General features: G+C 38.7%; 1 protein-coding gene across 11 annotated transcripts in view; it reads right to left on the reverse strand.

Annotated features, from left to right (window-relative positions):
- The window catches only part of hivep1 (HIVEP zinc finger 1), a 102,434-nt gene that overhangs the window by 4,425 nt on the left and 82,073 nt on the right, over positions 1–15,936 (reverse strand). For 10 of the 11 annotated variants that reach the window (XM_021468249.2, XM_073931372.1, XM_021468250.3 and 7 more), the window contains 2 exons: positions 11,962–12,015; positions 89–5,778 (listed from right to left, as the gene is read on the reverse strand). In XM_021468249.2, the coding sequence (XP_021323924.1) occupies positions 89–5,778; positions 11,962–12,015 (5,744 nt within the window). Of the gene's footprint in view, positions 1–88; positions 5,779–6,755; positions 6,899–11,961; positions 12,016–15,936 lie in introns of those variants that run through there. The other variant, XM_073931371.1, reaches the window with a different exon arrangement.

The following is a 15,936-nucleotide window of genomic DNA, read 5'->3' on the forward strand; positions in this document are numbered from 1 at the left end:
TTGTTAATCGTTTATTTATCCTAGCGTCCATTAAAATTTGTAATGTATAAAGCAATATGCAGTATCAGTTGAATGATTATGTTCTTACTTTTGGCAAGACGTCCTTCAGCTTGCCAGAGTAGGTCAAGATGTCAGATTTCAAAGTAGTTGTTTTTGCTTGGGTGTAGTGTATTTTCTTGGATGTTTGTTTGGAATCAAACAAGGACATTACCACTTTCGTGGGAAGCCCCAATGGATTGGGATTGTTTGGGTTTACTACCCATGCAGAATAGGCAGAGATCCTCTGATCCATCTGCTGAACGTGGAGGGGTTTCCTTTTCATGAGAAAACACCAGGTGAAAGTTGTAGCTGTTTTCAAACTGGGGAAAGACAGACGATGGCTGTCTCTAGTGTTGACCACAGACACAGAAGAAGCTAACTTCACTTGTCCCTGAAATGATGGAGGCCTCAGAGGTGATTTTGATGGAGACCAGCGCTGCTCCTCAGGTTTCTCTTGTGGCTTTAAAGTGGAATTCTCTAGCATGGGGTAGCCTTGAACTCCAGGTAAAGAACGTGCAGGAGGTGTTGTTGTAGGGGTTCTACTCTCCATCTCCTGTTCACTGACCTCAGTTGTTGTCACCTGAGGTATTGGTTTCTGAGTATTCTTTTCAGTGTCTAATGTCTCAGGCAATTGTTCTGGGGCATCAGTCTCAATTGGGCTATCCACTGGCTCTGTGGTGCAGACCTGTCTAACCAGCATTAACTTTCTCTGTCTGGTAATTTCTGACATCTTTGAGTTCAAGTAGTTCAGAGATCTACCATCAGTAAGACATGCAGCTCCATGCTCATCTTTAGCTCGCTTCTGAGTCTTTTCCATAGCAATGTCTAGGCTATTAGCAGGTGAGAGCATACGCTTGCTTGAAGCAGTGGATTCTTGGGGGCATAAATTTGCAGATGCCAATTTTTGCATACAATGCAGTGATCCGAGGGAAAGGATGCTTTGCTCTGTGTTTTGGATTTGGTCAGTTGTTTTCATGTTGTTTTTCATCTGTACAGCAACAGAGCCTGGTTGCTTTTGAGCTTGAATTTCTGGTCCAATCTTCGAATCTCTGTTCACAGAAGGTGCAATGGGGAAGCTGACCTTAGAAACTGCAGAAGCAGATGCTAGGGTGTGCTCATGGGTGATTAGAATCTGTGGTACAGGTGCAGATACTGGCACTTTATGGGAAGCTGTATCAACTTGTGCATTAGAAGGCTGTACAATCGAAGGCTTATTGAGTACAGCCTGATAACTTGATTGTGCAACATAGACATTTTGCATTCCATCATTTGAATGTGACCCTTTAATTTCATTAGCTATTGGTATTGTTATCACTGGCAATGGGATTTGTGTGCCTTGCACACCTGCCAAAGAATATGTCTGGCCTGTTTTCAGTACTGGGCAGTTCATTTGGTATTTAGGTATAAAGATTTTATTTTTCTCATCAGAACTCTTTTTAATGTCTGTCTGACCCCCTACCATATGAACAAGAGGTTGCACATGACCTGCCACAACCCTTGAGGTCTGATGCCATGGGTGTGGAAGGCCATGCACTTGTGGTTGTTCAGTTTTCCCTCCAAGGTTAATGCTTTGGACCACTTGCTCATTTTTTGGTAGCGAGACCTCTCCTGAGTGCACAGCAAAGCACTGAGCAAGAGCGGATGTGTTCAGATTTACTGATCTAGGTTGGGACCCAGAGCATTCATTGGTGAAGGGGACCCTTTGGATGGGGGTAGTCTGTTTCACTGCTATTTGAGGCTCTGGTGCAATCTTCAAGGACATTTGACGTACCAGAGGCCCCCTTCTTCTTTCAATTAGAGGTACCAGGGTAGAGGGAGGACACTGTGTAGTTTTTGGAAGGGCAGTCTGCATTGGTGACAAAGGCCTGCTGGGTGACATACTGCTGCAGTCAAATGATTTGCTACGATAGTCACAAGAAATTTCCACTGATGACTGAGTGTAGCTGATTTGTTCTGAAGTAGAACGTCTCATTATGCCTGGCACTCCAAGAGTGTTGTTTGCTACAGGAACCCCTTGAGTTTCTGGTGGCTTCCCAACACTATCAGCTCTTGATGGGCTGTCAGATCTTGGTGGATCATCTCTGTCAAAGGAGGCTGAAATACTTGAGCACCTTGACAAGCTACTGTCTCTACTGAGGCTACGAGAGAGACTTGACTCAAAGCTGGATTCACCTGAAGAGTGTTCCATTTGAGCAAGTCTTATGCGCTTTTTCTTTGGGGGGAGTTTTTCTGTTGGCAGTTTGGACAAGCTCTCACTCCTCTGAGGCCAGCTGAATGTCTCTGCAGGTTTTTCTGTTGATTCAACAACTTGGGTTTCATGATCTCTGTCTGGTTCCTCTGTTACTAATATTTCAGGGACTTGAATGTTGCTCTGGCGAACAAGCCGAGATTGCTGGACTGGAGGTACATCACCTACAATTGCAAAGGATTGCTTTTCATGAGTTTGGCTGGGACATTTGGGTGTAGACATTCTGTCATGGTAACTTTGCGAAGAACTCACTGCGGTCTCTGTATGGCTTTTTACAGAAATCTTTGTTTCCTTTTCCACAGGATCAACTGGAGATGACCTGTCAATAGACTCAGATGTTTCAAAAGAATTTGGTCGGCTTAGGGAATTGGTATGTCGAATGACTGAAGTTCCACTTCCTTGTCTCTGGAGGTCCCCTCGTTCTTTACATGGTGTGCTTATCTGAGCCTCTCGTATTGGAGATAGTCTTGACTCTTGCAGTTCTCCAGCCCTTGCAATGATTTGTATTTGCCCTAAAATAGCAGAGTTACCTAAAGATTGGGTATGGTGAGAATTAGTCCGCCCTATCGATCCTGTAGAAGACTGGCTGGAGTCAAAACTTCTTGAACATGGGGGTGTGGTCTCAGTGGGAGATTGGTCATCATCATCCCCAACACTTTTAATTTTTCTTCTTTTTCTTAACATTAGTGGTTGCTCTACATTGCCAGTAATTACTGCATTTCTGTTTAAAAGAGGCTGCTGAATTCCACGTCCAAACACTTCATGTTCAGTCTCTCTAGCATGCATAGGCTTGTTTTTTGGGCCATGCAGTTCCGAACAATAAAACTTCTTGTGATTTTCAAAATTTTCTAATTTCCTGTAACGGTTACGGCAAGTCTCGCATTCATACATTGTCCCTTTGTTTTGCTGTGGTTTTCGATTCCTTTCTGTTGCATGCTCAAAAGACTTACTTCGCAGCTCATGTGTAATACTTGGTCCGTGATGACTCTCATCCATGGAATGAACTTGAATAAGGACATGACCATCATTTGTGGACAAATCCTCAACTGCAATCTGCCTCACTAGTGTGCGAGGGTGAACAGCAGGGTTGGGAGTAGAGGGAGCAGAAGAGAATACATCATCATTTAGTGAGCTGATCTTGTCATCGAACGATTGACAGATCCTTAGTTGGTGTGGCTGAGTTGTTACATTGGGGAAGAGAGCCGACTGACCAGGTGTGGTAGGCATGGAATTACTTCTTGTTATTGGTAAACATTCCATGGCTGGATACTGAGATGGTACAGAAAGGAGAAATACTTGCTTGGATTTGTCTGTAGGAGTGAAAGGAGATTTCGGTATGTCTGAGTTAGAACTAGATCTTCTTACCGGTGGTTTGAGATCAAACTGAAAAGAGTCTTTAAATATGTAGGATTTGGGGGAATCAATGCTACCTCTCCGAGAAAGGGAAGTCCGTCTAGGTTTGACACTGTCTAGTTGTTTATCATCCACAACAGCCTCATTGTCTGAAATCAGTTTTGAAATGCGCTCCTCGAGAGATAGAGCTTTGGTTTCCAATGGAGGACGCATTTGTCCTGAAGGAACTCGAGGCTTTTCAATAGTTGCTACATGCATGACAGCTGCCACAACTGGGCAAGGAGGAATGTGTGGGGTTTTTGTAATGTCCGTGTCTCCTGGTGGAGTTATCTTAACAAAAGGACTTGGAGGACTCATTGCTTGATCTGCACTCTCAGAACGTGAAAAGTAGCCAGAGTCAGTGCTCCCAAGACTCCGAGGGCTAAGGAGGCACTTGACTTGTGCCTGTTGAGAGTAATCAGTTGCTTGTTGCCTTTGTAGCTGGGCATGGCTGCCTCCTAGTGGTGATTTACAATGCTGATCTTCATCGTCACTGACTGAATCTTGTGGAGGACTTGTGCAATCCACTTCTTTTAGCGAAGATAGAACCGTTACATTTGACCTTAGATTTGTTGGTTGGAAATCTCTCTGCCTCTGGGCTGTGGCTTGTTCAGGTGCTGAATCTGTAACTCGAGGGCTGTCCGCACGCAGAGGTGAAACATTTACAGGGTGGACTACCACTTTGGGGAGAGCGGCAGTGACCTTTGGCTCACATCCTCTCTGAGTAGCTGATGGTTTAAGATTTTCAAACACCAGTGAATGCTCAGATTCTGCTTGGCTTCCTTGTATCATGCTGGCACTCTGCAAACTGCTCTCAGATAATGCTGTTAGGCTGCTCTGTGAAGAATCTGCATCCAAGTCAGCTGCACTACTTTCTTCATCACTGTCCCCACTTTCATCAACATCTGAATGTGTGGCCAGGCCTTTGTCAGACTCTTGGGAGAGGGAACCACTTCCAGAGTCTTTCACCAGACCTAGCTTGATAGCATGCGCATGAGACTTCTTATGCTTGTATAAGTTGCTCTTGGTCTTAAACGAAAAGCCACATGTCACACAGGGATAAGGTCTCTCTCCCGTGTGAGAACGTATGTGTTTTAGAAGCACACTTGGCTTGGCACAAGCTCTTTTACAATATTCACAGACATACTTCCCTTGCTTTTTTGGTTTTTGATCTTTTGCGGAGATATCAGATACCTGACTTGCACCAAAGTTGACTACCGTTGTCATTTGAACAGGGTTGTAACCTGGTGTAACGGGGACTTGAATTGAGTTGGGTACTGTGGCTGACAAAGACTGGCATGTTTGAACAACAGGGGGCTGGCTCTGTGGGAAACCACCTGATCCTGATGGAACAGGTGCGTGCATCAAGGTAAGCGAAGGACCAACACTGTAGCTTTTCTGGACTCCTGGTTTCTCTTGCTGACGATTTCCAGACATGTACGGCTGTGTTATGTGCTGACCTGTAGATGCCACACTGCTGTAGTACTGTTTGGCTGCGTTGAATGGTTGCATGAAGGAGTTTTGTGACTGGATGTTGAAATTAACAGCAGGCATAGCTACGGCATAGTCTGAATAGGTGACGGGATTTGAAGCAGATTTTCCAAGATGTCCTATTGGACTGCTGTTCTTCCTTTCTGTGAAGTCAATAAAATCTGGCTCCATAGCCTTGAGCAGTACCTCAAGGGGAGCACTTGTGTGAGAGGGAGATTGTGTGCTTTTGTTGCAGCTGTCGCCACACCAGCTCTCTGTCTGCACAGGCTCTGCAACACAAGGTTCCGCTGCAGCACCTTTGTGGCTGAGAGCCTGTGGCTCTGAGGTCGATATCTCCTCCTGCTCCACTTTCACTGTTCTAGATGCAGATACCTCCTCCGGTCCATCTTCAGCATCTTCAGGTTTAGGCGATCCATGTGATGGACTGCTAGGAAAAGAGGAGGGTGTGGCTTCTTTGGATGAGATGTTTGAAGAAATTGATTTCTTGGTCTGGGATTGTTTTTTAACAGGAGATTTAGGTATCTTCTTTAGCTGGTTTTGCGCCACAACTTTTTTTCTCTTCAGTCCTTTGATGCTTTCTGAGTTTCTGCCAGTACTTTCATTTGTGTCTGTAACAAGGGGGAAAAAAGAAAAATTGCAATGAACATTCAAAACTATTTTCAGTACTTAACATTTAAAAATGAATTTAAACATTTCTTAGTAAAATAACCTTTGACCAAACATAAGCGTCAGAGAAAAGAGGGAAAACATGTGCTTTAAAATGTATCTGAAATAAAATGTAATTTAAAAACAGTAATAATTTAATTATTTAAGTAATAATTAAAATTAAAATCTCACACAATACCATATTTTGCAAATGTATTAAAGTTTGATTACAAAATTTTGGCTGCGTGATCATCATCAGGTTTTATATTTTATTTATTTATTAATTTCTTTCTCAGAAAGAGACCTAAAAATAAACCATGAAGGTGATGTAACAAATGACATTTTTGTAAAATATTGCTGTGTGCAGGACTTGTCGTTGTTTTTTAAAAGTTGACCTTTTTGGTGTTTTTTCTATCACCATCAGTTGTGCGGATGTTTACAAAAAAATTATTTGGAACATTTAAACTTGATTATTTCTTCGAATTTCCAAAATTTTGATCTTATTATTTTTAGAATAACATCTTGCAACTCCATATTTTTAAGGAATTAAACCAAATATTTGTGTAATTATATGATCTTTCTAGACGTGGTATTGTTTAAGCTGTCTAAAACAAATTATTTCAGGCACAAAAAATAAACTTTAATACCTAAAATCTAAACCTAAATCTAGCGTGCTCACCTACATAAAGTTCACAATCAAATGTAGCCAGCATTTATGTAATCTTTAAACGCGCAAATTACCCATGCATCTTCCTGCCAATCTTCAAAACAAACACCCATGTCTGTTATTTTTGGCTTTAATTTCCTCCCCCTTTAGCAGAATACCTTTCATCATGCAAAAAAAATTGTAAGGCAAAACAACAACTGCACTTTGCACAATATCAAAACAACAACAAACTCTGCGTTCAACATCACAAACTAGCCAAAAATCAGAACATACCTAAGCAACGAGTATTGACGAAACGACGTGTAGACAAAGCTCTTCCGTTTAAAATGAAAAAGAAAACCCAATCCTCATCTTAGCAAACCCAGTCCAGCATAAGCTGCAGCAGTGCCTCTGACAGCTAGCACATAGATGAGACTGTTTTGGAATCTAGAAGATCTCCTGAGCTGCTACTGAGGCCCACGCATCATTATGTACAAAACCCACTCTCTGTTTCTCAACCCTCTGTCACCATCCCTCTCTCTCTCTTTCTCCAAACCCTCCCTAACTCGCTCTCCTATATCTCATTCGGCACCGCAATTGCTTTAGTTAGGATGAGCCTTACCTTGGTCTATTCTTCAACTGTAGAAGACTGAATTTTGTCCATCGGAAGACAAAAATACACAAGCTGCTTCTACTCTAGGTGTTTATGTGGAGGAATAAACCTGTGTGAATGAATTAAATCTGTCCGCAGGCTCAGCATGGTCTGACTTGAGCACCTAAGTCAACATCTGGCAGAAAACAAATCAGTCTTAATTTGGAAAAAAGGAACCCTGCCGCAGAGCGTGCACAACTGAAACTTGTTCACAATTACGCACCGATGGGCAGAGTTTACCGCATTTGCTGTGTTTGGAATCCCTGTGGTCTTAAAGTTAGACTGAAGGCTCTTTGTGTGGCTGATGCCAAGTAGTTACAAAACACATGACCAAGCCTGAACATCTGTGGCAATCCTGCACTTATTAGGGTTTCCCTTCTTTACTTTGCTTGGCACGGTTGGCGGAGAGAAGTGGTTAGTGTTGTAACAACAAAGTCATCATTTCCTGGATGTTCTAGGAATTCCCCAGAAGTTCAAAAAAGCTCGGTAGGATTACACAGAGACCTCCAATCTGACTTATTTTGGTTGTAAATTCAAAACCGTGTTCATCTGACAATTATTATAGAGAGAGGTGCTAATTTAACAGATTCAGGATCAACATGGAGGTAACATCATAGCCTGTTGTATTTTGAGAGGGAGGATTATTTCTTCTTCAACCAGTTGCATTCTGATTTAACCCTTTCGAAAAATCTTCAAAACAAACACCCATGTCTTTTATTTTTGGCTTTAATTTCCAACCCCCTTTAGCAGAATACCTTTCATCATGCACAAGTTTGTAAGGCAAAAAACAACAACTGCACTTTGCAGGATATTAAAACATCAACAAACTCTGCATTCAGCATCACAAACTAGCCAAAAATCACAACATACCCAAGCAACGAGTATTGGCCAAAATTAAAAAGATTTTAGTTGTAAATTCAACACCGTTTCCGTCTCACAGTATTTCCAGAAAGAGGCGCCAATTAACTTGCTTTAAGAAATTCAGGATGAACACACAGGTATCATTATTGCCTGTTGTATTTTGAGAGGGAGGTTTATTTCTTCTTCAACCAGTTGCATTCTGATTTAACCCTTTCGAAAAATCTTCAAAACAAACACCCATGTCTTTTATTTTTGGCTTTAATTTCCTCTCCCTTTAGCAGAATACCTTTCATCATGCAGACATTTGTAAGGCAAAACAACAACTGCACTTTGCAGGATATGAAAACACCAACAAACTCTGCATTCAGCATCACAAACTAGCCAAAAATCACAACATACCCAAGCAACAAGTACTGGCCAAAATTAAAATGAAAAAGATTTTAGTTGTAAATTCAACACCGTTTCCATCTCACAGTATTTCCAGAAAGAGGCGCTAATTAACTAGCTTTAAGAAATTCAGAATCAACACAGAGGTAACATCATTGCCTGTTATGTTTTGAGGTGGTTTATTTCTTCTTCAATCATTTGCATTCTGATGTAACCCTTCTAAAAATAGGGCCTGGATAAACTGAACATGCAAACGGAGCCTTTCATATTACTACAGTAAATGAATACGGTCATATTACAGTAACATGGATTCAGTTCATTCACACTACACAAGGAGCTTCAAAAGATTCCATCTCAGTCGCATCAGGTCGTTCTCTCAAATAAAAACACGCAACAGTGCGTTCACTTTTTCTCTATGCTTTTACATAATTTTATAACACTTTCCCATTCCAGTGTATTATGCAACATCTATGCTGTTTTTCCATGTGCGATGCAGAATTTTTTTTTTTAATTGATTCTCCGTGTATTTGTATTTTCTGGCTAAAATTGTGCTACTTTTGACAATATGTTATATAAGTTCTGGTGTCCCCAATTTGTGTCAGCTCAAAATAGACCACTATTTATAATATCTAATTTGCCACACATTTTTTGTGTCTCCCTTTATATGCAAATTCCTTGTCCCCTTTCCGAAGAGACAGTCAGGGATCAACAAAACTGGAGAATCGTGCAGAATAATTAAATAATCGAACATTAAAGGTGCAGTAGGTGATTGTCTTCAGAAACATTTGTTGTTGTGCTGGTTGAAAGTCTCTTCACAGTCCAATAGTAATGATTACAGTAAATGATCTACATTTACATTTAGTCCTTTAGCAGACGCTTTTATCCAAATCGATGAACAAATCAGGACAAGGAAGCAATTTACACAACTATAAGAGCAACAATGAATAAGTGCAGTAGGCAAGTTTCAGGTGTGTAAAGAAAGTGTAAGAAGCAAAACATTAGTAATTTTTTTGTAGTTAGTGGAGGAGTCAGAGAGGGAATTGCGGATTAGTAAGGGAAGTGGAGACTAAATAGTTGAGTTTTTAGTGATTTTTTGAAGACAGCGAGTGACTCTGCAGTTCTGATGCAGTTAGGGAGTTCATTCCACCAACTGGCCAGATTGAGTGCAAGAGTCCGGGAAAGTGATTTCTTCCCTCTTTGGGATGGAACCACGAGGCGACGTTCATTCACAGAACGCAAGTTTCTGGAGGGCACATAAATCTGCAGAAGTGAGAGCAGATAAGAAGGAGCAAAGCCAGAAATCGCTTTGTAAGCAAACATCAGAGCTTTGAATTTGATGCGAACAGCAACTGGCAGCCAGTGCAAACAGATGAGCAGCAGAGTGACATGTGCTCTTTAAGGTTCATTACAGACCACTCGTGCTGCTGGGTTCTGAAGCAGCTGAAGAGGTTTGATAGAGTTAGCTGGGAGCCCGGCTAGTAGAGAGTTGCAATAGTCCAGTCTGGAGAGAACAAGAGCTTGAACAAGGAGTTGAGCTGCATGTTCAGATAGGAAGGGTCAGACCTTTCTGATCTAAATATGTTTACATGTATTTTTATATTCTGGGTAAAGCATAAAACTAAAAAATGTTCATCCAATTAAATATTGTTGGGCGACATCTCCCATAATTCCGATAAGCAGCTCAGACTGTCTGTCAGCAAATGTAGATTCTGACTTCTGTGCATCTGTTCACGCAGATCCGCCATTAGCGCGTGGCCGTCTGCATCACAAACGCATGCGCACTGTCACTAGACAGACCGGGAGAAATCAAATGCTGAATTGAAACTTTTAAAAACCTGAATTAATATTGGAGTTACTTTTGCACGCTGGAGGAAGGACGACACCATGGCTGGAGTATTACTGTTAGACAGGTAATGTTCTGTTTTAAAACTATTTTAGTCAGGCTAAGCAGCTTATGTTAGATTGTGTTCTGTTATGAACGGCTTACATGCACAGACGTGTTGTTCAGCCACTGAAATCTCCCGCTGAAAGATTGATGTGATTATTTTCAGTTTCATAAGGTTCTTTGACAGCGTCTATAATGTAGATTTATATTTAGTTTAACAACAAAACATCAGTAAATAGCGCTATTCCACCTAGCCTGCTTTACTGAGCTGAAGTTGCTTTTATATTCACATTGGGTCATTTTTGAACAATGACAGCCTTCCTATACTGTTTACCGCTACTCTGAATATTCGCTCTGAAATAGCATGTAAGTATGGCTTAGTAATTAATGTAATTCCTGCACGGCGCTTGCACTAACTAACTGGCGAATGACATGAACTAGTGGGTTGTCTGTCTGCCGTTGTGACAGAGTTTGCCGTTGCGCGCTCGGGATTTCAGGGGGTGTGGCTTTAAATCACAGTCCCTCCCCGCTGTCCAAAGATAATATGCTACAGTAAGTGGTTAGAATTTTGGCAGATCACCTACTGCACCTTTAAATAATAATGTTCCAACTTATATTCTTGAATACCCGACATTATTATGCCTTGTTTATGAATTATGCAGACAAGTCAAACTAACTGCATAGAACTTGTGCAAGTGCAATATTTGGGTAAATTTGTTTAATGAATCCATGCTTTCTCACTTTGTTTAGAAATTTGGGCAGCTTTATGCAAATTTTCAGCATATTGACAAATGTGGAGAACAATTCAATTAAGTGCTTTCAGCATCTCTGTATGAGCCTTCTCTATTAAAAAGATATAATTTAGAACTTTGAAACATGAAACAAACAAACTACATACGGTAGGATACTAAAGAAAAAGTAACACATGAAACTGCATTATGTGACCCCTTTAAAAGTCCCGCGAAGTGCTTTGAAATGTGCATTTTTATTCAATGTTTGACATAATCTCAACTGAAACATGAAGAGGGGGCGGGGCATAATGTAGCTCCTCCCCTTAAAAAACAGCCAATAATGTTTAGTTTTATCACAGCTCTGCCAGTGAGAGAACTTGAGCTCAAGCGCATCAAATGAAAAACAAATGAGAAAGGGGTGGGGCATGTCAGATACAAGAGAGCAATTGATTGGTCAAGATTTGATGATAATCTAACGTATGAGGTGACGTTATGAAAAAATTGCTGATCCATTTAAACAAGCTTTGGATGTTTATATCAGGTTTACATATGATATTTTGAGCACACTAGTTAATAGATATCCTTAAAACTAATATACTAACATCTTACCTTTGGACTTTAAATCCAGAGATGTTATCTGGTATGGTGTAAAGTATGGCAGGTTCATTCACAGAGCACATTTACACTTTTGAGAAGCTGAATGGAGGCATGTCTGAAAAACTGTTCTGGAATTGGCCCTGTAATTGAACACTGAAATTCTCTTGCCTTGAAAAACGTGACTGACGTAATGAACAGAGTGATTCAGTCGGCGCACAAAAACACCCAGCGACTCCCCATTTAAAGCCACAGACACGTTTGCACATCTCAGAGAGGCAGAGAAAAGGCTTAGGTACTGGATGTTCTGCTGTTGAAGAGGGGGAGGAGAGGAAAGCTTCCTGTAGATGTTGCAGTCAGAGAAATGAGGTGTTATATGATTAAGCATACCTTTGTGTGCACCTTTGGGGTCTTTGAACTCTTTCTGTGCCTCTTCTATTTTATCTGCAATAGAAAAGAAACAGATTTTAGCCACACGACAATGCAATGTTGAATACTGCAGTGCAGATAAAGCAAACATTTTGAATTCAGAATAGCATTTCAGAATAGGGACTACAATTTTATGACATACACAATAACAAAAATACAATTTTGAGCTATATATTGTAAAATATTAGAGATATTGGTGAACATACAGACTAATATTTGGATTTTTGTTCTAATTTACAACTGTATTACTGCTAGAGGTGAATATTTGAATATAAATCAATAGAATGTAAAGTATACTACAGAAATAATCATATTACACTGTATATGTATAGCTATGGTCACGGTGGCGCAGTGAGTAACATGATCGCCTCATCACAAGAAGGTCGCTGGTTCGAGTCCCGGCTGGGTCAGTTGGCATTTCTGAGTTTGCATGTTCTCCCTGTGTTGGCGTGTCTTCGGGTGCTCCGGTTTCCCCCACAGTCCAAATACATGTGCTATAGGTGAATTGAATGAGCTAAATTGGCGGTAGTGTGTAAGTGTGTGAAAGAGCGTGTATCTGTGTTTCCCAGTGTTGGGTTGCATCTGAGAGGGCATCTGGTGCGTAAAACATATGCTAGATAAGTTGGCGGTTCATTCCACTGTGGTGACCGGGACTACGCCAAACAAAAAATTAATGAATGAACAGCAATGGAAAAAATTAAGAGACATTCTCAGCTTCTCTGCAGTTACTATAATTATTAGGTAAGTGCATGTTTAAATTGATATATTATTTTAATCTTATATTATATATTATTATATTAACATATTATATTTATATTATTTTAATTTTAGTCTAAAAACATTTATTCTCGGTCAGCAGTTTTTGTTTAAAACAGGAATTTATAAATGGTTAGAATAATGTTGGTTATACCACCAACTACTGATATCTCAACTTTTTTCATTTTATTGTTATTGGTAATTAATATAAACAATAAAAATTAGATTAGTGCTGGGCAAAGATTAATCAGGTTAATCACATACAAAATAAAAGTTTGTTTTGACATAACATGTGTGTAATTAATACATTTATTATGTTTATATGATAGAAACAAAACTATATTTTATAAAGTGGTTATATATATATATATATATATATATATATATATATATATATATATATATATATATATATATATATATATATATATATATTATAATTAAATAGTTTTGTTCATATTATCATATTACATTATAAATATATTTACATTTTTTAAACATTTTCTCAGATATATGCATGTGTTTGTGTAATAAATATACAGTACACACACATAAACGGAGAGATTTTTTCAACACATTTCTAAATACAACAGTTTTAATAACTCATTCCTAATAACTGATTTCTTTCATCTTTACCATGATGACAGTAAATAACATCTTACTAGATATTATTCAAAACACTTCTATTGAAAAAACATATAGCTTAAAAGGGCTTAAAATTTTGACCTTAAAATGTTTTTAAAAAATTAAAAGCTGCTTTTATTCTAGCTGAAATAAAACAAATAAGATTTTCTCCAGAAGAAAAAAAATTATCAGACATACTGTGAAAATTTCTTCGCTCTGTTTAACAGCATTTGGGAAATAATAAAAAGAGAAAAAACAAATTCAAAGGGGGGCGAATAATTCGGACTTTAACTGTATTATGTCAAAATAAACATTTATTTTGGAATGCGATTAATCTGGATTTTTTTTTTTTTTACCAAACACTAATAAAAATGCTTGAGAACAAAATGCAATTTTTCAAACTTTTAAATTTTTACATTCTGAAGAAATGTCATCATCTGTAATTTACAGAATAAAAAAAAAGTTTTACTCAAATATTAATCCTAAATTTAATATATAAAAACTGAGAATTGTTTCTCAAACTGTAATAATATTATATTCATTCATTCTCCTTTGTCTCCTTATCAGGGGTGGCCACAGCGGAATGAACCGCCAACTTATCCAGCATATGTTTTACACAGCGAATGCCTTTCCAGCTGCAACCCAGTACTGGGAAACATTCATACACACTCATTTACACACAGTGTGGGGGAATCCCATGCCAACACGGGGAGAACATGCAAACTCCACACAGGAATGACAATTGGTCCAGAAGGGACTCGAACAAGCAACCTTGGTGAGGTGACAGTGCTAACCAATGAGCCACTGAGTATAATATAATATAATATAATATAATATAATATAATATAATATAATATAATATAATATAATATAATATAATATAATATAATATAATATAATATAAAATTAAATTATAAAAAAAATAATATAATATAATATGAAAAAATATAATATAATCTAAAATAATATAATAAAATCTAAAATAATATAATCTAAAATAATAAAAAATAACAATATAAAAAATAATATAATCTATAATAATATAATATAAAATAAAATTATATAAAATAATATAATCCATAATAATATAATATAAAATAATATAAAATAAAATTATATAAAACAATATTATATAAAATAATATAATATAATATAATATAATATAATATAATATAATATAATATAATATAATATTATATTAGCCTGTGTGAATCTCTCACAGCTACGGCAGACATTTCATATTTCATAACATCTGCTTTGAGTGCGGGAGGGATATTCCTGTATTGGCTGGGAGAATATACCAATATTAAAACACAATTACTGATTATTACATAAGAGCAGCCAGTAGAGTGTGTTTGTGATATGCATGCAGGCACATGTGCTGCAAGATTTGAGCAAGGAATCAGAAGCAATCATCTCCTTTCACTACCTTAAGTCTCCCACAAACACGGCTTTCAGAAATACAAAAAAAGCAGAAGAGATCGGTGTGGTCTGTTTCAACCACAAACCCCATCATGAAGCATGAGCAAACAAATCTTCACTGTGCCTCAGTTTCAGAAAGAACTCTCTCTCTCGCTGTTTGGAAAAATGCGGCGGCCACTGAGAGACGGTGTTTGGGGAATGACTGTGTTTTGTGCACGCAGAACAGGGCGGATCTGCGAAGGGGAGCCCAGTGACCGAGGTCGCAGTGTGTGTTATGTTATGTCATGATGAGTGAGCTGAAGGCACACCCTTCATTAACTCTCTCTCTTTCGCTCTCTGCAAACTCAATCTCTTATATAACCCAATGTATTTATATACAGCCCAATCTTAGCTAATCTTTCCCATCAACCCACATCCAACATCTCACACCACACAAGAGCTGCTGAAAACAAACCGAGTTTTGTCCATGAAATGCACAGCATTTAAAGGGATCGTTCACACAAAAAGGAACATTCAGTTCTCAGAATGAGTCTCTTTTTTTCTGTTAAACACAAAAAACTTTATTCTTACACATTTTTCAGTCACATTCAAGCACTTTCCAGATGCATTGTTCAACTTTTCCAGAATTTTACAACTGTGTAAAATTACGTTTCCTTACAGCGGGGAAAAATCACATCAGAAGACATATTTCTAGGTGCTGTTGACTTTCAATTGTCGCCAGATGTTGGTAACCATCAACTAAAGCCATATATGCAAATAAAGCAATATTAATTAGTTTACAAATGAAGTTATGTGTAATAAAATGAAATGACACATGGAAAAAGTATTGAACACATGAAAAAAGGGAGGTGTAGTCCGGCAGTGAAAGCCCAGACAGCAGCTGAAATCAGCAGGGGCCTCATGTATCAACGCTGCGTACGAACAAAAACTTTGCGTACGCCAGGTTTCACGCTCAGAATCGCTCACGTTTGGATTTACTAACGATGAACTGAACGTGGGAATGTGCGCAGCTCCACGCCAGCTTTATGGCTGGCGTACGCACATTTTTTGTGCGTGTCTGTTTTATTTCCATTGGCGACTCCTAGAGACAGTTGTGTTAAATTGCTCTCTACAAACTGTCTTCTCAGCTTGTAT

This window comes from Danio rerio, chromosome 19, assembly GCF_049306965.1.
Source record: "Danio rerio strain Tuebingen ecotype United States chromosome 19, GRCz12tu, whole genome shotgun sequence".
Lineage (NCBI taxonomy): Eukaryota > Metazoa > Chordata > Actinopteri > Cypriniformes > Danionidae > Danio > Danio rerio.